The 25,037-nt window shown below is 41.3% G+C and overlaps 1 protein-coding gene across 12 annotated transcripts in view; it reads left to right on the forward strand.

Annotated features, from left to right (window-relative positions):
* TTLL11 (tubulin tyrosine ligase like 11) overlaps positions 1 to 25,037 on the forward strand; it is a 242,673-nt gene that overhangs the window by 42,679 nt on the left and 174,957 nt on the right. For 8 of the 12 annotated variants that reach the window (XR_008290962.1, XM_027035017.2, XM_027035018.2 and 5 more), the window contains exons 2-3: positions 8,964 to 9,060; positions 16,417 to 16,550. The exons of 1 other annotated variant lie outside the window; for it this stretch is intronic. Coding sequence is in view for 7 of the 11 variants with exons in the window: in XM_027035017.2 (XP_026890818.1) it covers positions 8,964 to 9,060; positions 16,417 to 16,550 (231 nt within the window). In the remaining 4 variants the exon portion in view is untranslated. Of the gene's footprint in view, positions 1 to 8,963; positions 9,061 to 16,416; positions 16,551 to 25,037 lie in introns of those variants that run through there. 3 more of the 12 variants (XM_053204677.1, XM_053204676.1, XM_053204675.1) reach the window with 2 other exon arrangements.

A 25,037-nucleotide genomic window follows, 5' to 3' on the forward strand; every position in this document is an offset into this window, starting at 1 on the left:
ATGGGGAGGCAATCATGTAAACATAAATACCCTACAAAGCAGTGGCTGTACTATAGGCATCAACAGAGTGCAGAGGGAACATTGGTGAGGAATCTATTAACTCTGCCTGGGGGCATCGTCAAGGGTTTCCCAAGTGCAGGTACACTGTGGTGTTCGTGTTCAAGAGCTGTCCTAATGATGCTTGATTTTTGTTTGGCATCTTTTTTAATTGAAGTTACTCATTGAGGTGATTTCCTTGGACACTAAAAATAATAACCTACCCTATATAACGGCAATCTGCTGTTTACAAAGTGCTTTCCCATGCGTTACCTCAGTCCACAGAACCGCCTTAGGAGGTGGACGGATTTGATTGCTGTTGTTTTCCTCCCTAGCAGATGAGCTGTAGGGGCGCAAGGTCAGTGTGTCACAGTTGGGGTGGGGTGTGGTGGGTCGAGGCTTGAGCCAGGGTCTTCCTTGTCCAAGTGTGCTGTTCTGGCTCATACCCCTTCCCTTGTGTTTTCTCAGAGTGCTTTGGGCCTCTCATTTTAAAGCAGTAATTTGGGTCATTTCCCCCTGTAGAAGCATTGCACATGTGCTTGCCCATATCAAAGCTTATTTGCCACTTTTATGCCCAATCACTTGAAAGATATTCTTTCATGAAGAAGCTTTATGAAGAAAATCATTCACAAAGTACAGAAATGTGAGTGTGCTTTTATCAGCATTCACTGTGAAACTTCATTTTGTGAAACTCCCCAGGGGGTTTGAACTTGCTCTTTGGACTATTTGTTAGAAGAGGGACTGGAACCTCAATTCCTTAAGCACAAACATGCTTAAAGGACATTTAATGGTTTCAGTTCTCGTTGGAGCCTGGCTGTTTTGCAAGTTCGTTTTAGTCCTTCTGGGTAAGAGGGAAAAGGATTTGGGGACCACACAGGTGTATACGCTGAGGGAGAATCCTCCTTTGTGGCAAAGATGGTAGCATATGGGGTGAGGGTATGCTTGTTACTGTAGCTCGTGTGTGACTAATAAATGCCACCATAGCAACAGATCAACCTCAGTTGTGTGTAATGGTAAGTGCATGGGTCTTGGAAGCAGGCACACCTGGATTTGATCCTGACTCTGTCCTCAGTACTCTTGGGAGAGTCATCTAATCTCTCAAAGCTTCGGTTTCTTCATCTATAAATAGGATTATTTGTAGCACCTTTCTCTTAAGGTGGTTGTGGGGATTAAATGAGATAATCTATGTATGAAACACATACACATAGTAGTAAGAATTAAATAAATATTAACCTTAATAGTGACAGTGACGACGATGGTAACAGTGTATTTGGGTAGCTGCTATTCATAAGTTCCTTTATTTATGTATTCATGAAACATACTACAGATGTGCTAATAGTGCTGTCTGTGAACAACCAGAGGCTTCAGGGAGTCTTTGGATCTTTTCAAGTCATATGTGCATATATGCACATTTTATGCATGTGTGTGCTTTTCTGATGAGAATCCCCAAGTGATTCTTGACCCCAAAAAGGTTATGAACAAACAAAAAGTTATAAACAAAGACTTGGTGTCAGGGATCCACAAATGATGATAAGACTGTTTTCATCTTCAAAGAGTTCACAAAGTGGCAAGGTGGGCAGACTTACAGATGGGATGTTGCAAATGTCCCGTGAGGGTGTAAGTGACAGGGGCCATGTAGAAGCCAGGGTTTGTGAGACAACTTCATGGAAGGAGGGAGTGGATGGTCAAGCCAAGTTAGAAGATCCCAGGCAGAAGGTATAACACCTGGAAACCCAGGCCACAAAACAGTGAGCCGCTATATACTTATATGTCACAAGTAGTCGGGCAGTGACCGTACAAGTGCCCAGGGTGTCCGTGGCCCAACTTGAGGCAAGCAGGTTAGCAGAGAGGAGTTTGGCAAGAGTCTTTTGGGCCATGCTTGGAGTTTAGACTTAATCCTGTGGTTCATGGGAAGGCATTGAAGAGTCATAAGCAAAGGAGTGACATGGTCAGAGTTGTGCTTTTAAAGAAACACCCCTCTGTGTGTGGGGTGGATTAGAGGAGGAGACTGTGGCAGACAGCGGACCTCATCCCAGTGGGAGATGAGTCCCTGAAGTTAGGCAGTAGCATTGAGGATTAAGAAAGGGGAGAAAATTTAAAAATAAATTAGGACATAAACCAGGCTTGCTGACCAGTTGGGTACTGGGGAGGGAGGGGTGACCTGGGTGATTGTCTGGATTACAGCTTCTGATGTTCCTGTGGGCCTGTGACCAATTGGACACCTGGTTGGTCATCCTTGAAACCTGAGAAGTATGTCAGATTGTTCCCGGTCCTAGGAATGCATGGCGTTCTGAGGGAATTAGGGGTTACACGTGAAGTACGCAAGAGTGCAGACAGTGATGGGCACAGTAAGTGCTGAGGGGACCAGGAAGGTGATCCCCAGGCTGAAGTGGTCCTGGAGCTCTCCATTGTCATCATATCCAGCAGGCAGTTGTTAGTTTCCAACCTCTGAGTTTGACTTCTCAGCCACGTTCACACCAGTCACCATTCTCTTTGTCTTGAAACACTCTCCTCCCTGGCCTTTTTCAGCCCATGCTCTCTGTCTCTCTGGGACCTCTTACTCAGTGGCTTCTGCTCAGTGGGTTCATCTTTCGGCATGACCTACTGTTTCTGTGATCTGGCTGGGGGGCAGCCCTACCCCGTGTACATCTGCCGAGGTCTTCAGGATCATCTCACACTGCTTTCCTCAGGTCCTCTGTGCCCCAGCCACCTTGACCTGCCTTTAGGCTTTCCAGTGGGCCATGGTCAGTCTGATCTCTGGGCTGGAATTCTCTTCTTTCCTCACTTACCTGTTCTTTACAGTCTCCACTCAAATAGCCTTGTCTTAGGAATAGGGCGACCACTCAGTTTGCTGTTCAAACCAGGATACATTTGAAAGTGAAGAAAAGTTCTATTAATATTAATAGACTCAGAGTGGCCCTCTTTGACTTCCCAGATGCATTTGGGTCTCCCTGTGCTCTCATTGCTCTCTGGACCTCAGTTCGCAGTTCTTACCATGACTTGGTTTGCAGTGATACGTTGGAGTGACTGACTCAACTCTTTCTCCCCCATGGACTGTATGCTTCATGAAAGCAGACATGTCCCTATGTGTCTTTGCCACTTGAGGTACATTGTGCCGCATGATAAGTTCTTAACGCTTAATAAGTGAATAAATCAATGATCACCTCAGATTTGTATTGTTGTGTGGAATGTACAAAGCATTTTCACATCCATTATCTTGTTTCGTTCCTATTGCACTTTGACACGTTTTCTTGTCTCAGTCTACGGAGGATACAAATGTTTTGGTTGCTTGAGATCTCATACCAAATGACAGAAACAAGTCTGAAACTCTCAGGTCTTCTGACCCCAAATCCAGTCCTTTTTCCGAAAGGGTTTGAAGAAGAGAAAAGAAAAAGATGACTCCCAAATTTAGAATGTAGGTAACTGGGAGGATGGTGCTGACCTTGAGAAAAATGGGGAGTGGGGGAACTGAGAAACAAGGGCCAATTCAAACTGCCCCATGAAAAGCCACATAGCATTCCAGGCTATAGAGAGCTCAGAGTAGAGCCACAAATGGCCCCTTACCCTCAGGGGCATAAGGAGACAGTTTTGTTTTTTTTTATTGTTATTTTATTGTGGTGAAATGTACCCAACAAAATTTATCTTAACCATTTTTAAGTAGCATTAAATACATTTACACTGTTGTGCAACTATCAACTCTAGAACATTTTTCATCTCCCCAAACTGAAGTTCTGTACCCATTAAACAAATAATACTCCATTTTCCCCTCTCCCTAGCCCTTAGAAACTACTGTTTTACTTTCTGTCTCTCTGAATTTGACTACTCTAACTACCTCATGTAAGTGGTTTATTTCACTTGGCATAATGTCTTCAGGGTTTCATCCATGTTGCACCAGGTGCCAAAATTTCATTCCTTCTTAAGACTGAGTAAGTTTACAGTGTATGAATGTATTCTATTTTGTTTATCGGTTGATAGACAGTTGATGGACACATGGGCCATTTCCACCTTGGCTACTTTGAATAATGCTGAGCGTTTGTATATCAATATCTGTTCAAGTACCCGATTTCAGTTCTTTTGGGTAAATACTCAGAAGTAGAATTGCTGGATCATGTGACAGTTTCATTTTCCACAGCAGGTTTTTACATTCCCAGTGCCTAAGGGTTCCAATTTCTCTACATCCTTATCAGCACTTATTTCCTTTTTATTATTTTTTATGCAGCCATCCTGATGAGTGTGAAGTTGTATCTCATTGTGGTTTTGATTTGCATTTTCCTAATGATTAGTGATGTTGAGCATCTTTTCATGTGCTTATTCGCCATCTGTATGTCTTCTTTGGAGAAATGTCTATTCAAGTCCTTTTCCCACTTTTTAATTGTTTTTGTTGTTCTTAAGTTGTGAAAGTTTCAAAACATATTCTTATATATATATTTAAAATATGTTTAAATATATTCAGATACATATCTGATACATGCCTTATCGGATACATGACTTTCAAATATTTTCCCCTATTCCATGGGCCGTCCTTTCATTCTGTGGACAAGTGTCCCTCGATGCAAAAACGTTTTAATTTCAACAAAGTTCAATTTATTTATTTTTCTTTTGTTACCTATGCTTTAGTGTCATATCCAAGAAATCCTTATCAAATTAAATATCATAAAGCTTATTCCCTATATTTTCTTGTAAGAGTTTTATGGTTTTAGCTCTTATGATTAGGTCTTTGACCCATTTTGAGTGATTTCTTTTTATTGTGTAAGGTAAGGGTCCAACTTCATTCTTTATGCATGTGGATATCCAGTTTTCCCAGCACCAGTTGTTGAACAGAATGTCCTTTCCCCACCACATAGTCTTGTCATCCTTGTCAAAAATAATTTGACCATATATATCAGGGTTGATTTCTGCGTTCTGTATCCTGTCCCCTTAGTCTATATGTTTGTCTTTATGCCAGTACCATACTGGTTTTTACTTTGGTTTTTTGGTTCACTACAAAATTGAGCAGAAGGAACAGAGGTTTCACATATGTTCACTGATCCTACATATGCATAGCCTCCCCAGCTATCAAAATCTCATGCCAGAATGGTACATTTGTTGCAACTGATGGACATACATTGGCACATTATCACCAAAAGTCCATAGTTTATAGTAAAGCTTATTACTCTTGGTGGTGTACATTCTGTGGGTTTGGACAATGAATCATGATATGTATCCACTATTATGGTATTATGTGGAGTAGTATCACTACCCTAAAAATCCTCTGTGCTCCACCTGTTCATGCCTTCCTCCCTCCTAATCCACGCAACCACTGATCTTTTTACTGGCTCTGTAGTTTTGCCTTTTTCAGAATGTCATATACTTGGAATCATACAGCAGTTAGCCTTTTCAAATGGGCATCATTCACTTAGAAATATGAATTTGAGATCCCTCCATGTCTTTTCTTGGCTTAATAGGTCATTTTCTTTTTTTATCACTGAATAATATTCCATTATCTGGATGCACCACAGTTTATCTAACCCATTTACCTACTGAAGGACATCTTGGTTGCTTCCAAGGTTTGGCAATTATTAATAAAACTGCTATAAACATTCATGTGTAGATTTTTTTCCTGGACATAATTTTTCAACTCATTTGGGTAAATGCCAAGGAGCATAATTACTGAATCATATGTAAGAGTATGTTTACTTTTTTAAGAAACTGTAAAATCTCTTTCAAGTAGCTGTATCAATTTTGCATTCCCATCAGTAATGAGTGAGAGTTCCCGTTGCCCCACATCCTTGCCAGCATTTGGTGTTGTCAGTATTTTGGATTTTGGCCATTCTGATAGTTGTACAGTGGTATCTTACTGTATCTCGTTGTTTTATGTGCTGTTTTGATATCTATAGCTTTGTTGTTAAGTTTTGGCGTCAGGAATTGTGATACATCCAACACGTTCTTCCTTCTTAAGATTGTTTTGGTTATTTGGGGGTCCCTTGAGATTCCACATGAATTTTATGATAGATTGTGCTATTTCTGCAAGGGAAAAAAAGTCATTTGGGTTTTGGTAGAGATTGCGTTGAATTTGTACATTGCTTTGGGTAGTATTGACAATATAAAGTCTTAGCAATATAAAGTCTTCTAATTCATGAACATGGGATGTCTTTCTACTTATGTATTTCTTCTTTAATTTCTTTCAGCAACATTTTGTAGTGTTTGGCATACAAGGCTTTGCCTCCTTGGTTAAGTTAATTTCTAAGTATTTTATTCTTTTTGATGCTATTATAAATGTAATTGTTTTCTTAATTTTCTTTTTGGATCACTCATGGTTAATATATAGAAAAAAGGGATTTTTGTGTATTGATTTTGTATCCTTCAACTTTGCTGAATTCATCTATTATTTCTCTCTCTGTGTGTGTGTGTGTGTGTGTGTGTGTGTGTGTGTGTGTGTAATCTTTAGGGTTTTCTACATAGAAGATCATGTCATCTGCAAAAAGATCATTTTACTTCTTCCTTTCCAATTTGATGCTTCATTTCTTCTTCTTGCCTTTTGCTCTGGCTAGAACTTGTGATACTATGTTGAATAAAAGTGGCAAAAGTGGGTATCCTTGTCTCATTCCTGATCTTAGAGAAAAAGCTTTAAGTCTTTCAACACTGAGTATGATGTAAGCTGTGTAAGTAGTTTTTAAAAAGATCTTAAAAAGAGGTGGGATTTTGGAAGTCCTGGGACCTATTTAAAATTGAGTTCCTCTGTGTTCTCAGCACCTAGAACAATGTCTGGCACATAGTCATTGTTGAATGAATGGATTAAAAAAAACACAGTTTCTCAAAACTGAATGAGCTAAAGGCATTGCTGCAAGGAGTGTTGATTTGGGATTCATGAGGTTGGCAAGGATTGAAGGGTGACTGTCAAGGTGATAAGGAGTCATGGGCTGTCGGCTGACATGGAGCAGGTGTCAGTCCCACATTGTAGGCAGTACAGCCACTTGGATCTTAGTAAACTTTGCTTGGATAGTTTGCTTTTTTGAGAAACTCCCCTGGTTAAGTTATTTTCCCCTTCTCTCTGTTAGCACTTAACAGCTGGAAGAAAATAACATATGTTGCATCTTTTTGTATTTATGACTACTGAATTAATAACTTCAGTCCATTGGATGCAATGAAAACAAGCAAAATGCTATAAATTATAGATGAAAGTTGTTCATGCTAATAGAGTGTGTAACATATGCCTTACTTTGGCACAGCTTTGAAATTATGTGAATGATTTAAAGGGCTTGAGTCTGTTTGCCTTCATTTTAATTTGGAATAGTTGGAAAACATCAAGCCACCACCATTTCATTGGTGATGCTATGTTCTCCCATTGGAACCTAACTCTCTTAACTTGGAGCAGATAAAAACCCTGATTAGCTATAGTCTTACGATGGGAAAATCAAGTGTTGCATTTAACGTGTTGGCATCTCTCTTCATCTGGACCTTTAATAAGCATGAATTGACATGTCCTCACTTTTTTCCCTTTTTAACAAGGGTCATCTGAGTTACAGATTTTAAAAATGAATTCTGTAAATGTAGAACTTGTTGATAACTTTGAGAGGCAGCAGGATGTAGTGGAAAGAGCAGGCCTTTGTGTCTCACTGCGGGATTTCTGGCTGCTAATTAGGAAACCCTATAGCGTGTGCAAAGAAGGGATAGATTCTAAGGATACAAGGCTGTCTTACAGGATCCAAGGACAGGGGAGACAGCCAGGTTGAGGAGGGTCTGCACCTAGGATCTAGAAGCCCTGGGAGCTAAGGTCAGTCAGTCTGTCACTAGGACCACATGGCCTTACCTTCACTTTTCTCTCTGCACCTGCTCCTTTCTTCTCTCTCAGCAGCCTGGCTGCCTTTGCTTCTTTGTGCTCACAGCTAAGCACAGCTGCCCAGCTCCGGCTTTTTATCTTTTTCAGTTCGAGAGCCAGCAGGGGTGGCTGCCTGGCATGTCTGATTTCCAAATTCCTGGAAGAGAGAATCTGGTTATCTCACCTTGAATCAGACGACCATTCCTGGGTTTGTTCATTTATTCATTCAAAAAGTCTTTATTGAAGTCTTTATTGAGGCGCTGGGGGATACATCCTGCTTCACAGATTCTGTGTGTGTGTGTGTGTGTGTGTGTGTGTGTGTGTGTGTGTGTGTGTGATTGACATATGGGGGAGAACAGGGAGAGACAATGAGTGAGAGAGCACGAGCAACAGAGTACAAGCTCATATTGGGGGGGGGTGGGGATTGACTTGAGAGTTGCAATTTTCAGAGAAAGAGAAGTATGGCTTGGGATTCAGATAGACCTGGATTCAAATCCTGATTCCTCTCCTTCCCAGCTCTATGTTACATTAAGCATATTCAATACCTTTCTCATCCTCCATTTAAAAAAATTTTTTTTAACGTTTCATTTATTTTTGAGACAGAGAGAGACAGAGCATGAACGGGGGAGGGGCAGAGAGAGAGGGAGACACAGAATCGGAAGCAGGCTCCAGGCTCTGAGCCATCAGCCCAGAGCCCGACACGGGGCTCAAACTCATGGACCGCGAGATCGTGACCTGAGCTGAAGTCGGAAGCTTAACCGACTGAGCCACCCAGGTGCCCCCCATCCTCCATTTTCTCACCAGTAAAATGGGAATCATTCTTTCTAGGGTAGTTACAAGGATCAAAATGAAAGGGTACTTGTAAAACCATGAGTACTGTATCTGCCACATAGAATCAGAACTCCACCCCTCACTGGGTGTGACCTCCAGCAAGTTCCTTAACCCGTCTGAAACCATTTCTTCACTTATAAAATGAGAAAGGATATCATTTACTTCACGTGCTAATTTGAAGATTAAATCACGTGATATGTCCAGGTCTCCGGGAATGTGTACGTAATAGACACTCACGATAGTAGCTGCTCCTCTAGTTCTTGTTAATAGTCACTTTTCTCCCCCCTCTGTCTTCTAGTTCCCATTTGGCCGACGCTTGCCTTGTGACATCTACTGGCATGGAGTTTCATTTCATGACAATGACATATTCTCCGGCCAAGTGAACAAGTTTCCAGGTATCTGCTGTTATTGTTGACGTTGAAAAATGTTTCTAGGCTGAGCGTCAGGGTGCCCTCTTCTACAAGAACATGACAGCATTTTGAGCTCAAACTCAAGGACTCCTAATTGGGACTCATGGCTGCACTGCCACAGTCAGTGCCCTTACCTCGGGAGGGAGGCTAAGGCAGAGGTACTCAGGATTTAACCCACCAAGAGTTTATTTATTTATTTTTCAATATATGAAATTTATTGTCAAATTGGTTTCCATACAACACCCAGTGCTCATCCCAGAAGGTGCCCTCCTCAATGCCCATCACCCATCCTCCCCTCCCTCCCACCCCCCATCAACCCTCAGTTTGGTCTCAGTTTTTAAGAGGCTCTTATGCTTTGGCTCTCTTCCACTCTAACCTCTTTTTTTTTTTTTCCTTCCCCTCCCCCATGGGTTTCTGTTAAGTTTCTCAGGATCCACATAAGAGTGAAACCATATGGTATCTGTCTTTCTCTGTATGGCTTATTTCACTTAGCATCACACTCTCCAGTTCCATCCATGTTGCTACAAAGGGCCATATTTCATTCTTTCTCATTGCCACGTAGTACTCCATTGTGTATATAAACCACAATTTTTTTTATCCATTCATCAGTTGATGGACATTTAGGCTCTTTCCATAATTTGGCTATTGTTGAGAGTGCTGCTATAAACATTGGGGTACAAGTGCCCCTATGCATCAGTACTCCTGTATCCCTTGGGTAAATTCCTAGCAGTGCTATTGCTGGGTCATAGGGTAGGTCTATTTTTAATTTTATGAGGAACCTCCACACTGTTTTCCAGAGGGGCTGCACCAATTTGCATTCCCACCAACAGTGCAAGAGGGTTCCCGTTTCTCCACATCCTCTCCAGCATCTATAGTCTCCTGATGTGTTCATTTTGGCCACTCTGACTGGCGTGAGGTGATATCTGAGTGTGGTTTTGATTTGTATTTCCCTGATGAGGAGCGACGTTGAGCATCTTTTTATGTGCCTGTTGGCCATCCGGATGTCTTCTTTAGAGAAGTGTCTATTCATGTTTTCTGCCCATTTCTTCACTGGGTTATTTGTTTTTCGGGTGTGGAGTTTCCCACCAAGAGTTAAAGACTGGAGGCTCAAAAACAAAAAGATGGGATTTTCTGGTCTAATTTCACTAGTGGAAGAACACGATCTTCACCTTCTGGGTTATAATATGAGGGTGTAATGAGGGGACTATATTCTCTAAATGAAAAGCAATAGACCACTTTAATTATTTGCAAGAAACAGAAGTACTGAAATCCTAGGAATAGGTCACAGAAATGGCGTTAGCAGCTTCTATTGTCTTCAGGTATCATAATTGGAGGTACCATTTTTAAAACCAAATACACCAGTGTCCATGTTGGGAACGACAGGCAGAGACAGTGCCTGCCTTTTAGCTGGGGACATTATCCCAGTGCACTTTCCTGTAAGGGAGACTTGTGTCAGGAAAATGTCAGAGTCAACACTTTAAGACACCCCCTCACTCCACTCCCAGCCACCCAGTTGCCTTTCCATTTTATTTTTAATCTCTCTCACCCTCTTCTGCTATTGATTGCTATTCATTATTTTTAATGGCTAAGTGAGGAGGGTGGTTAAGGGAGTGGGTGTGCTCAGCGAGGGAGGAACATTGGGTTAAGCTGAGGGTGATTGCAGCCAAAGGGTCTGTGTCTTATATTCAGAATTTTTAACTCAATATGCACAAACCATGCTGTAATACAGTAATAAAGAATTTTTAAAAAAAAAATAGCATCACCCTCAATCCCATCCCTCATTTAACAAAACTGCAATGTGAGTACTTCTATATTTCCTCCCAAACCTTAACCATATTTTTATATCATTTTTGTGTGATATATCAGAGTGTGGTTGCCTGAATACAAGGTGTTTTCTCTTAGCGTGGTATCATTTATGCTTATTTTTAAAAAGGAGAATCAATTTACTCTTTTTCTGGGGCACCTGCCTGGCTCCGTCCATAGAGCATATGACTCCTGATCTCAAGGTAAGGAATTCGGGAATTCGAGCCCCATGGTGGGCTGAGAATTTACTTTAAAGAAGATAATTCGTTTTCTTTGGCACGTCCTATGCCATGTCTTTAAGAAAACACCTCTCAGAAAACCCAGTAGCCATACATTGTACACTGGCGAGTTATGCCGCTTCTACTAGGGGGTTTCAGTTCAGCGTGCAGACTCCCATGGGCCTCACATCGCTCAGATTCGCCTCAAAGGATATAGGGCAGGAAACACAGCTTTCCAGCCAGTCAGTGTCAGGCATTTCTCTCCAGTGGTGTCTCTGCAAGGGTGCCAGGGGCTTGTCTCACCCCTTGAGTGAAAGCTCAGGTTTAAGGGGACAAGACCTACATCAGTGAACACGGGTCTGTCTTGGCTCAGAGACCCCCTAAGAGCCGTATCCCATGTAGCTACTCTAAAGCATGGCTTCCAGGGTCCCCAGCAGGGTCGTGTTAAGTTACAAGAATCATTACATCAGGAAAGCCTGGAGCTATGGCTGCCTACCAGGTATTTATGCAATTTGCCAACCAGGGATCATTTTAAGCATATGCTCTGTTGTCTAGTAACACAGCTAACTTTCTACCTTTATTGGTTTCCAGGGAAACAGAGCTAGAGAATTAACCCAAGGTTAGAGGAGGAGGGAGGGTTATGTTGGAGAACAAGAACGATTCTGGTAGCCAGGGTTCTTCCACATGGTTTAATGGGGTCGCTATTATTTTCTCTGTCTTCCTGCTTATAAAAGGTGACTTTTTGATGCCACTCAGAGGACTTACTGGGATATTGAAGGGACGTAATTTGGAAGAGAACAGTCCTTTGAATGAAGACAGAGTTCTTAAGACATGAATCATCAAACGAGGCTTCATTTACATTTCCCCCTATTTGCTCATGCCTCGTCTCACAGCTGAGAGTAGGAAAGAAGTCATGGCTCTGGCTTTACTTTTGGAACACAAATGAGAGAAAAGTACCCTCAATGGACTAGTTTCATTAAAGGTGATACAAGAATATTCATTCCAAACAAGCAAGTTAGCTCCATCCCATATTCCATGTGCCAGTGATTGGAACGTATAATTTTCCACTTTACCAACAGCAGTTAATTAGTTCTAATGATAAAGCAGGCTCTCAAACCTCTAGGCACAGAGGCAGTGTGGCCACACCCTCTGCACTATGGCAGACAGCAATTCTTAGCTATGCCATGATTCCAGAAGGGTCTGTCCTGTGGCTCTAGTTTGTGTCCAGGCTTATCTTCTGTCTCTGATGTATCCTGTTACTGTAACAATGCATCCTCTATGCATTGTGTATCACGTAGAGTAAGTTCTACTGGACGTGGCCAGCAACTGTCAGTGTGTCACATGCTGAATAAACTGGAAACCTTTGGGAATGCATATGGAAGTGATTTATTTTGTTTGTGTCAACACATTCGATTTTAGCCACTTTTCTATGGGCGAGGTCCTTCAAGAAGTGTTATTGTGTCTTAAATGATGAATTAAGACCTTCTATAAAACATAATCTGATTTAGATACGTCCTTGGCTTTAAGAAAGTCCCAAACTGACAATTCTCAGCTTATAAGCAACAGTTGTTTGCTGAGTTTCAGGGTCTGAGATGCATGGCCTCACATGGCAGATGTCGCCTGAGAGTCTGCCGTGAGGGGGGACTTTCTGTCAGAGAGGGAGAGGGTCCCAGGGAGAAAGCTATGGGGGCACCTGACTGTCAAGCACTGGGCTGTGCTGGGAATATAAAAACAAGGAGAAAAGCACGTAGGGAGAGAAGTCAAACACAAAATAAGTGCTAGACAGAGGAATCCTGGGATGCCATGGGAGTTTGGAATGAGGGCATGTGACCTAATTGAGATCTGCTTGGGGGACAGACCCTGGAGAAGGGAATTGCCATGTGAACTGAGCCTCCAGGGGTGGATGGGCTTGACCTCCCTGCAAAACGAGGGAGCAGAGTTGGTGCAAAGACGTAGGATGTTTAGACCAGGCTGCTCATTCAGTGAAGGGCGGGTGGCCCGTGATGGTCAGAAAAGGTCAAATGTGATAGCAGCAGTGGACAGGTGACAGGCAGGAACCAGAGGATAGCATTCTTACAGTCTGAAGGTCATGGGGAACCACTGAAAAATTGTTAAGCCAGAGAGTGACAAGGATCAGCTTGCATTTTAGAAAGGCCAGCCAGAGGGATGCATCGCATGGGAGGCGGGTGCAAGGGCTGAGCAAGGAAACAGGGTAGAGCTAAGAGGCCGCTGCAGCGTCCAGGCCAGTGATGAACTTATCGGTGGCAATGGGAACAGAGAGAGAAGGATGGATCTGAAAGCATTTCTTTGTTGTTGGGTGACCGTAATGTGTTTTTGCCAAGAATTATTGTTATCGATGATATTGGGATTGAATAGTGCTCTCGACGCAGCTCAGGTTTTGTTTTTGTTTTTGTCTTTGTTTTTAATTGGGTTAAATAATAGGTCTGTGTGGGCAAGCCTCAGGATCAGTCTGTTATACTGTTGTGCAGCTTCACAGGGGATAAGACCTACCAGGCCCTGAGACTCCAGTGTGGCAGAGAGGAGAACCCAAGAGTGGCAGGAGGCAAGTTCTTGGCGTGGGAAACCCTACCCAAGTGAGAGGGGAAATCCCACAAGGGACATCTGGAGGTAGACCTCGTTGAGAGACCCGGGTAAGCAGTCAGCCCTGAAAGAACCTGTAAGTAGGGAGCCAGAGGGCGGGCACAGGGCTAAAGTCACAGGCAGGAGGACACTCGCCCTTGCTGGGTAGTTTTGGGAGGAACAGAGGAGGAACTCTGGAGGGGACAAAGCAAAGGCATTGCAAAGGCGCCAGGAGCAAAAGACAGATTACCGAAATCTGGGGACAAAGCAATGGCGAAAGTTGAAATCCTCCTTATCTAATTGGCGTACAAAGTCACGGTCAAAGATTGCCTTGTTCCCAATTTGGTGGGGGTGGGGGGGGGGGAGGAGGGGAGCTGAGGGTTAGACCTAGAACTTCCACCTCAGGTTAGAATGTGTCCCAGAGCCTAGGGCAGGGGTCACAGGGAGGGGTCACTTGCCACAGCTGCTTGGAGAAGGGAGGTGGAGTCTAGAGCCGGCAGAGTCTGGCAATGACCGCTCTTTTCACATGTTTACTCTGGGAACGTGTGCTCTGGCTCAGCTAAAAACCCAGCTACTCCGGTCAGCATCTCACTGAGAGAAGATGACACTCCCCACATCTGTCTCTGAGCCACCACCGGAAGCCCAGACACCAGCAGCTTCCGCATGGAGTGTAGTGGGGGGTTGGGGACGCTTTCCCTGGCAGCACCGGGAGGGAGCACAGCCTAGATATGTGGAGGAACAACGGGTTTGGCGGTAAGGATTGAGGGAGGTCTACGCTGGTGCCTTCTGGAGACAGGCATTTAGGCAGAGGAGGGGTGAGCCGTCCATGGCCTGTGGGTCGGAAGTGTCCGGGAAAAGCAGCCACTGGCCTGTAGCGTGCTTCCAAGTTGGCTGTTTTCAGTAGAGAACTACCCAGAGGCTGGCGCAAAAGCAAGCTTGGTGGCAGACCTGTCAGCTCACGTGGGGACTTAAGATCCACATTGTAGAAGCAGCCCTTGCAGATTTCAAAAGGATACGTACTCAGTTTGCTGGACATTGATTTTCATAAAACTTTTCTAGAGCATTCAAACCACGCTTCTGTGCTCACAGCAATTCTGTGTGTGTTGTGTGAGTCCATCCGATCTGCTCAGGGGTTTCTGAAAGAGAACCTCCTCCTGTCACAAGGCCATTAAAGGGTAGCAAGTACCACAACACTGACCAGGAGGCTTCATCTACTTGGTGTAAGGTGCCGTATCACAGTTAGTTACGAAGGGTTTTCGTCTAGATTGGTCACCCGGTATTGTCAAAGAAAAGAAAAAAGCTCCAAAAAATGTTGAGATTTTTGTTTTGTGCACTTTGTGTTTGGCTCCAGTGTTTCTAACTCAAAAATTCTAATTTCACAGGGGACTGAAAGGAAACAGCTGTAGTTTTCTAGGCTCATACTTATTTCTCGGGAAGCTCAGAACAGTATCCTCAGTGAGTTTTCTTTAATATCGAAGAGTTCACATCAGGGCACAGTTTATTAGTGCCTTTTAAGCTCCTTTATATCTTGTTTAATCCTTCTCTATCTCCTTCTAAACAAGAGCCAAGAAGCTGTGCATTGACATCTTGAATCTGCGATCTTCAGATTTATTGCTCTTTTTAATATGCTGAGGGAAGCAAGAAGCAGGTTATTAAAACCTTCATTCTCAGATGCTCACCCTTCACTTCCTGAACGTGGGAATTTAGAGAAATCTCATTCATTCTGATTGTGCCCACTTGAAATGTGTGATAATTCGGACATGCCAAACTGACGTGGAACTGTGTGCTTTCTGTTAAAAATAACTTTTGCTAAACAAATTTCCAGTGTCAGTGATGGAACTGTGTAGCCTCTTTGAGGGTGAAGGCCATTTTTAGTCTCCATTTTCAGTGGTGATATTTGCCTCAAGAGATAAGCCTGCTAAAATTTGAAAGAATTTCTGCCTATTTGCTTAACATTCGCTAAGGAATAGACTCTGTGTTTTCCCTTGTCAGAGTTCCTGAAGATGTTACGAGAAAAAAAAAAAAAAAATCCGCCATCTTTTAAAATGTTTTATAAGTGAGACATTTGAATCCCCTCTGGGCAAATTAATGAGGTCTGATCAACTGTTAGTGAAGTACTTATAACTGCAGAACTCCTACAGATTCCATTTTTTCCCCCTAAACTATAAATTATGCTATGATATCCTTTCCACTTTGTGTCCTTATTTCAAGGAGACAGATTTTGTGCTGAAAGCTACATATTCTTTTACTTCATACCTTTAACACTCATGAAAGATTAAAACAAAGCAATTTAATTAAGCTTCTCGTAAGGTGGGCAGAGTCCACCAGGTAATGTTCTCGAGGGTATAAGATAGAAGCAGTCCCAGGAATGTATATGGTGGCCCCAAATTAAGGAGGATCTGAAGTTTTAAGTGCGAGATATAAATGCTTCTCTTTATCCGTTATCTAGGGGGCTGGCAAAGAATGGAATAATAGACTAGGTGGAAACTCATTCCTTCAAATTGATGCTTCATTTTTATAAGAGAAAAAAAAATATCTGTCTACTGCCTCAAGTTTTTCATTAATTTGGTGGGTCTTTCCAAACCATGAGTCACCACTGTGGGGAACAGCTCATACCTTTTTTTATCCTGTCTGAGACAGGGAATACGTCGGGTGGGTGGTTTTGAAAGTCCCCAATAATGGCTGTTTTATAGCTAGTGGCCCACTGCTGTTCAAACCTCACAGCTTCTCTTCTCCCCAGGCATGACGGAGATGGTGCGTAAAATTACTCTGAGCAGAGCCGTGAGAATCATGCAGAATCTCTTTCCTGAGGAGTACAACTTCTACCCTCGCTCATGGATTCTGCCTGACGAGTTCCAGCTCTTTGTGGCTCAGGTAGATGGCACTCTGTCCCCACGACCCTTGAATTATGTCATGTTTGCAATTGTGTCCCGGGAGCTGGGTCCTGGGTCCTGTGTGCTGAGAGCTGGGGTGGGGGGTCCCCAGGAAGCTGCGACTAGCCGAGGGGGTGTCACAGCAGTACACAGTGGGTGTCGGCAGCAATCAAGGAGCTCGGAGAGTTGAACGGGCAGGGTGACAGGTAGGTAAACTGAAGAAGTGGGTCTTGACCTGAGGAGACTGGCCTGAGGCAGATATTGGGAGCCGGGTCTTGGAGTCAGTGTTTGGAAAGCCAAGAAGCCAGAGCTGGAGCAGGTGGCTGAGACCACAAGCAGATCGGGACCGGGTGAATCTGGAGCGTGGTCTCCCCAGCATCCTGTAGTATGAAATGTGGGAGGTCAGACTCTGTTTCAAGGCTAGGGAAGTAGGTCTGACACACTGGGGGGTTATGGGAGGGGACCCTTTAAGTGTTCTCTGCTTTAAATCTGCTCCAGTGTCAATTTTCAAATCACCCATTCCATATCAAAGCAAAATGTTTGGGCACAAAATACTTTGCAGCCTTCACCACTGATTGTGAAAGAGTACCAGTAGGGAAGCTGAATTCAAGATCGCCATTTTTCATTTAGGACCATTTCAAAGCCCTTGCCAGTGGGTCCCAAGGTCCATACCATACCTCTGAGAGTAACTATGCGACAGATGCCTATCTCATCGTGATAAGGCTGATACCATTTATTGGTCCTACCGTGTGCTCCAGGCATTGTGCCAGAAGGTTACCATTATTTCTTTTTTTTTTTTTAATGTTTATTTATTTTTGAGACAGAGAGAGACAGATTATGAACGGGGGAGGGGCAGAGAGAGAGGGAGACACAGAATCGGAAGCAGGCTCCAGGCTCTGAGCCATCAGCCCAGAGCCCGATGCGGGGCTCGAACTCACGAACCGTGAGATCACGACCTGAGCTTAAGTCGGACGCTCAACCGACTGAGCCACCCAGGCGCCCCACCATTATTTCTTTTAATCCTCATGGTGATCTTGGGAAGTTGGTTGTATTCTTAATCCCATTTTGTGGATAAGGAAGCTGAGGCTTTGATAGGCAAAGTGACCTGCTGGAGACAGGGATTTAAACCTAGAGCAGATTTCAAGGCCTATGTTTTTTATAATTTATTTTATTGCCTACATGTTGTTTTGGTTTTAATATTAAATCATAAAGCTTGTAATAAAATTATGATTTCGTAAGCACAAAAAAAGTTTGAAGTGGTAATTTTTGAAAGGAAGCTGTCTATGGGATGTTCGTCACATGGGTTTACACATTTCTTAAAATTCATCCAGTTATTAACTTAAAATGAGTACATTTTATTGCTTGTAAATTATGCTTCCATAAAGTTAATTAAAAAAAATAAATGCTCAGCTATTCCCCATACTCATCCCTCAATTTCCCACTTCCGTGGCTGTGTTCATGTTTTTGTCCCTGTGTGGAATATGTGTCTGTCCCATTTCTACAACTCTGTGTTTAACTATTCTTTGAGTTAAAAACATTTTTTAAAATGTTTATTCATTTTTGAGAAACAGAGAGACAGTGCAAGCGGGGGAGGGGCAGAGAGAGAGAGAGGGAGCCATAGAATCCAAAGCAGGCTCCAGACTCCAAGCTGTCAGCACAGAGCCTGAAGCAGGGCTTGAATTCAAGAGCCGTGAGATCATGACCTGAGCCGAAGTCCAACACTTAACCGACTAAGCCACCCAGGCGCCCCTATTCTATGAATTTAAATGAGATACCTACCAACTGTGCTTTCAAAATCAGATACTTTTCCATCAACCCCCAAAATTCCTCTGTGCCTCTTTGCAATCCATTCCCTCAACTCTTCCAGCCCAGGCAGCCGCTGATCTGCATTCTCATTATAGATTAATTTTGCGTGTTCAAGAAATCATATATGATATATATACTTCCTTGAGTCTTTTTGTTTCTTTCAGAATTATGTTTTTGAGATTCACCCATGTTTGTTGTGTATATCAGCAGTTTGTATTTTTATTGGCAAGTAGTACTCCATTGTATCAATATACCACAATTTGCTTATCCAACCACCAATTGAGGGGGCATTTGGGTTATTTCCAGTTTGGGATTTTATATTAAAACCACCATGATTGATCACATACAAATCATTTTGTGGATGTATATTTTCATTTCTCTTGGGTTGTACCTAACGAGTGGAATTTCTGGATCATATGGTATCTGTATGTGTGACTTACAAGAACTTGCCAAAGTGTTTTCCAAAGTGGTTGTACACCCTCACCAGCAGTGTGTGAGAGTTCTGTCATTGGCAAGACTTGGTACTGTTAGTCTTTTGAATTTTAGACATTCTTGGAGACGTGTAGTTGTATCTCTTTATGGTTTTAATTTACACCTCCCTGGGGCGCCTGGGTGGCTCGGTCTGTTAAGCGTCCGACTTCGGCTCAGGTCATGATCTCACGGTCTGTGAGTTCGAGCCCCACATCGGGCTCTGTGCTGACAGCTCGGAGCCTGGAGCCTGTTTCAGATTCTGTGTCTCCCTCTCTCTCTGCCCCTCCTCTGTTCATGCTCTGTCTCTCTCTATCTCAAAAATAAATAAACGTTAAAAAAATTTTTTTACACCTCCCTGATGACCAGACGTTGAGCATCTTTCACATGCTTTGTGGTCATTTGAGTATCTTCTTTTGTTAAGTGTACATTTAAAATTTTGCTTATTTCTATGGGCATTTTATTTTTAAGTTGTAGGTTCTTTATATATTCTGTGTACAAGTCTTTCCTATGTCTATTGTGAATATTTTCTCCCTTTTAACTTTTCAAAACCTTAACCTCAAATTATCATGTTTTAACTCTGTCTTTTGAAGAGCACAAGTTTTTAATCTGGGTGAAGTTGAACTTAAAATTTTTTTCTTTTATCGTTTCCGCTTCTGTGTGATCTCTAAGGCATCTTTGCCCAACTAAATGTTGGGAAGATTTTATACTTTGTTTTTTTTTCCAGAAGTGTGTTAGTTTTAGGGTTTACACTTAGATTTATGATTCATTTCAACTCAGTTTCTATATATGGCACAAGATCAGTGTTGAAAGTTTCCTTTCTTCCATAGGGATATTCAGTTTTTCCAGTGTCTTTTGCTGCACTGATGATTGTTTCCCTCACTGAATTACCTTGGCAACCTTGTTGAAAACCAGTTGACCGTCTGTGTTTGGTCTGTTTCTGGAGTCTGTTTTGTGCCACTCATCTGTATGTTTGCTCTTATGCTGGTACCACGCTTTATCTTGGTTACTATAGCAGTAGAGTATATTGGGTAGTGCAAGTCTTCCCACTTCGTGTATCTTCACGATTGTTTTGGTTACCGCAGGACCATTGCATGTCCACCTCACTTTTGTAACCAGTTTGCCCATTTCTACACCGGGCTTTGATTGTGATTGCTTTGATTGTGATTGCTTTGATTGTGATTGCACGGTCTCTACAGATCAGTTTGGAAGCCGTGGACATCTTAACAGTGTCAACTCATCTAATCCTTGACTTTTATCTGTATTTATGTCTTCCTTAATTTATCTCAGCAGTGTTTTTATAGTTTTCAGTACAGGCCTTGCACATATTTTGCTAACTTTATCCCTAAGAGTGTTTTTTTTTATGCTATTATAAATGGTATTTTTTGAATTTCATTTTTCTATTGTTTGTTGCTAGTATATAGATACCCAGTTGACTTTTTAATTTTGAACTTGTATCATATGACCTTGCTCAATTCCCTTATTAGTTCTACAAGTTCTTTTTTTTTGTAGATTTGTTTGGATTTTCTATGTATACAATTAATTCACTGGTGAATTAATATTTTTTTTCCTCCCTTCTAAATCTTATATGCCTTTTATTTCTTTATTTATTTTTCTTATTATACTGCACTGGGCTAGGATCTCCAGTACATCACTGAATTAGAAGTAATTAGAGTGGACTTTTTTGCCTTGTTCCCAATCTTAGGGGGAAAACATACAGCTTTTCACTGTTACATGTGATATTAGCTATATGTTGTTCGTAGACGCCCTTTATCAGGTTGAGGAATGTGTCTTTTATAGTTTGCAGAAGTTTTTCATCATGAATGGGTGCTTAATGTTGTCAAATGCTTTTCTGTATCTATTAAGATGATTGATTTTTCTCTTTATTTTGGTAATATGATGAGCCACCAATTCACATTAAAAAAAATTTTTTTTAATGTTTATATTTATTTTTGAGACAGAGACAGAGCATGAGTGGGGGAGGGGCAGAGAGAGAGGGAGACAGAACCCAAAGCAGACCCTGTGCTGTCAGCACAGAGCCTGACGTGGGGCTCAAACTCACAAAACTGACCTGAGCCGAAATCAAGAGTCAGATGCTTAACCGATTGAGCCACCCAGGCACCCCAGGCAATCCTCATTAAATGAGTTGGTAAATATTTCTTCCTTTACTGTTTTGAAAATTTTGTATAAGATTGGTATTATTTCTTTCTTAAATGCTTGGTAGAATACACCATTGAAAGTATTTGGGCATGGAGCTTTCTTTCTGGAAACATTTTAAATTATGAATTAATTTTTTAATACATATAGGTAACTTGTTTCTTTCAAGGAATTAGTCCATTTTATCTAATATGTCAAATTTATTGACAAAAGTTTTGAAAAATAGTATTCCTTATTTTTTAATGTCTGTGAGATATGTGGTGATCTCGCCCGTTCATTGTCCATATTGGTAATTTGTGTTTTCTTTTTCTTTCTCCTTTCCCTTCCCTTCCCTTCCCTTCCCTTCCCTTCCCTTCCCTTCCCTTCCCTTCCCTTCCCTCCCCTCCCCTCCCCTCCCCTCCCCTCCCCTTTTCTTATTTTCTTTCTTTCTTTTCATATCAGCCTAGCTAAAGTTTTATTAATTTTGTTGATCTTTTCAAAGAACCAACTTGTGATTTCATTATTTTTCTCTATTGTTTGTCCATTTTCTATATCATTGATTTCTACTTTTTTTGGATTTACTTTTCTTTAACTTTTTATTTATTTTTATTTATTTATTTTATAAATGTTTTATTTATTTTTGAGAGCACAAGTGGGGGAGGGACAGAGAGAGGGGGACAGAGGATCCGAAACAGGCTCTTCACTGACAGGCTGACAGCAGTGAGCCTGATGTGGGACTCAAACTCACGAGCCGTGAGATCATGACCTGAGCCAAAACCAAGAGTTGGACACTCAACCGACTGAGCCACCCAGGTGCCCCGCTCCCCCTCTATCTTTTAAGGAGGAACTTAAGTTCCTTGATTTTTGTTTTTAAGTTTATTTATTTCGAGAGAGGGGGGTGGACAGAGGATCCAAAGCAGGTTCCATGCTGACAGCAGAGAGCCTGATGCACGGCTCAAACTTGTGAGCTGTGAGATCATGACCCGAGCCAAAGTTGGATGTTCAACCCACTGAGCCACTCAGGTGCCCCTAAGTTTACTGATTTTTAAAGCATTTTATTTATTTATTTATTTATTTATTTATTTATTTATTTAAGTAGGCTCCACGCTGAGTGTGGAGCCCAGTGCGAGGCTTGAACTCACAACCCTGAGATCAAGACTTGAGCTGAGATCAAGAGTCAGATGCTTAACTGACTGAGTCACCCAGGTGCCCCAAGTTCATTGATTTTTAAACATTAAATCAATAAATTTCTCTCTAAGCACCGCTTTAGATATATTTCAGAAATTTTTGTATATCACATTTTCATTACCATTTAGTTAAAAATGTTGTCTAATGCCCCTTGAGATTTCTTTAACCTGTGGATTATTTAGAAATGGGTTGTTTAATTTATAAATAATTTTGGAATTGTCCAAGTATCCTTTGTCACTGATTTCGAATTTAATTTTGTTGACATCAGAGAATATATTCAGTATTATCTTTGTGCCTTTAAACTTGTTGAAAGTTGTCTTATGGCCCATATATTGTTTATATTGATGAATATTTCATATGTACTTGAAAATAATATGTATTCTGGAGGTGTTGGTGCTAAGTCAAATTGGTACTTGGTACTGTTCATATATTCCTTACTAATTTACCACCTACTTATTCGGTCAGTTACTGAGAGGGTATGCTGAAGTTTCCAAATCTCATTGTGGATTGCCTATTTTTCCTTTTAGTTATGTCCATTTTGTTTCATGTAGTTTGAAGCTGTTGTTAGCTTGATGATTTGACTTCATTTGAAGGTAACTTTTCTTGTCCTGAAATCTAGTCTTTCTGGTATTCATATAGCACCTCCTGGCTTAGTATTTGCATGGTATATCATTTTACTATTCTTTTACTTTTATCTATTTGCATTTTTAAAGATTGCTTCTTGTTGACTTCATATAGTTGGGTTATGGTCTTTTATCCAGTTTGATAATCTCTGCCTTTTAATTGGTGTGCTTGGCCCACTTACATTTAATGTACATTTACAATCAATATTGTTGGACTCAAGTATACTATCTTACAATTTCTTTATGGTTTATCCTATATATTTGGATTAATTGAGCATTTTTGTTTGTTTGTTTGTTTACTTGTTTTTGAGAAAGAGAGAGAGAGGGAAAGAGAGAATCACCTGCAGGCTCCACACTGTCAGCACAGAGCCTGACGTGTGGCTCAAACCCATGAATTGTGAGATCATGACTTGAGCCCAAATCAAGAATCAGATTCTTAACCGATTGAGACACCCAGGCGCCCCTAATTGATCATTTTTAGTGTTTTATTTTATCTCCTCTTTAGGTTTACTAGCCATGCTTCTTTTAAAAATGTTTTAGTTTTTGTCTTAGCCTTAGAATCTAGGGTTTACAATGCATCTTTAACTTATCACATATACCTTTAAGTGTTACATACTTCAAGTAAAATATATGTTGCTTCACAACAGTATACCTCTATTTCCATCTTTATACTTTATGGTGTTATCATATATTATATTTCTGTGTTATAAACCCCACAATACATCATTATTATTTTTGCTTTGAAGAGTCAATTATCTTATATAAAGAAGCTGAAAAATGAGTTTATTTGTCTTGTATGCTCACCTATATATTTACATTTCCAGCACTCTCCATTCCTTTGAGTAGTTTTTGGATTCCATCTGGGAATTATTTTCCTTCAACTTGAAGAATTTTTTTAAACATATTTTTTATGGTACAGATCTGCTATTCTCCCAGCTTTTGTTTGAAAATGTCTTTATTTTACCTTCAGTTTTGAAGCTGTTTTGAAATAATTTTAGACTTATAAGAAAATAGCAAAAATAGTATGCAGAAAGAGTTCCCATATTCCCTTCATTTAGCTTTCCCTGATAACATCTTATACAATTACTGAAACTGGGAAATTAACATTGATGTAATATTACTTAATAATCTACGTAGCTTGGGGCACCGAGGTGGCTCAGTTGGTTAAGTGTCCAACTCCTGATTTCCCCTCAGGTCATGATCTCACGGTTCATGAGATGGAGCCTGCATTAGGCTCTGCACTGACAGTGTGGAGCCTGGTTGGGATTCTTTCCCCCTCTGTCTGTCTCTACCACTCTGTCTCTCTCAAAATAAATAAATAAACATTAAAAAATAATCTACTCACCTTATTTGCATTTTTCTATTGTCTTGCTAATGTCTTTTTTTCCTGGGACAGGATCCACTCCATGTTCACTCATTGCATTTAGTTGTCATATCTCCTTAGTCTCCTGTAAGCTGTAACAGTTCTTCAATCTATCTTTGTCTTTCATGACCTGACTCTTATGAAAAGTACTGGTCAGTTTATTTTTTTATAGAATGTCCCTCAATTTGTTACAAAGCTGTAACCATCAAGACAGCATGGTACTGGCACAAAAACAGACACTTAGATCAATTGAACAGAATAGAGAACCCAGAAATGGACCCACAAATGTATGACCAACTAATCTTTGACAAAGCAGGAAAGAATATCCAGTAGAATAAAGACAGTCTCCTCAGCAAACAGTGTTGGGAAAACTGGACATCAACATACAGAAGAATGAACCTGGACCACTTTCTTACACCATACACAAAAATAAACTCAAAATGGATAAAAGACCTAAATGTAAGACAGGAAGCCATCAAAAGCCTCTTTGACCTTGGCCACAGCAACTTCTTACTCAACATGTCTCTGGAGGCAAGGGAAACTATTGGGACCTCATCAAGATAAAAAGCTTCTGCACAGTGAAGGAAATAATCAGCAAAACTAAAAGGCAACCAACAGAATGGGAGAAGGTGTTTGCAAATGACATATCAGATTAAGGGTTAGTATCCAAAATCTATAAAGAACTTATCAAACTTAACACCCAAAAACAAATAATCCAGTGAAGAAATGGGCAAAAGACATGAATAGACACTTTTCCAAAGAAGACATCCAGATGGCTAACAGACACATGAAAAAATGCTCAACATCACTCATCATCAGTGAAATACAAATCAAAACCACAATGAGATATCACCTCATACCAGTCAGAATGGCTAAAATTAACAACTCAGGCAACAACAGATGT

Source organism: Acinonyx jubatus, chromosome D4 (assembly GCF_027475565.1).
Source record: "Acinonyx jubatus isolate Ajub_Pintada_27869175 chromosome D4, VMU_Ajub_asm_v1.0, whole genome shotgun sequence".
Classification (NCBI taxonomy): Eukaryota; Metazoa; Chordata; class Mammalia; order Carnivora; family Felidae; genus Acinonyx; species Acinonyx jubatus.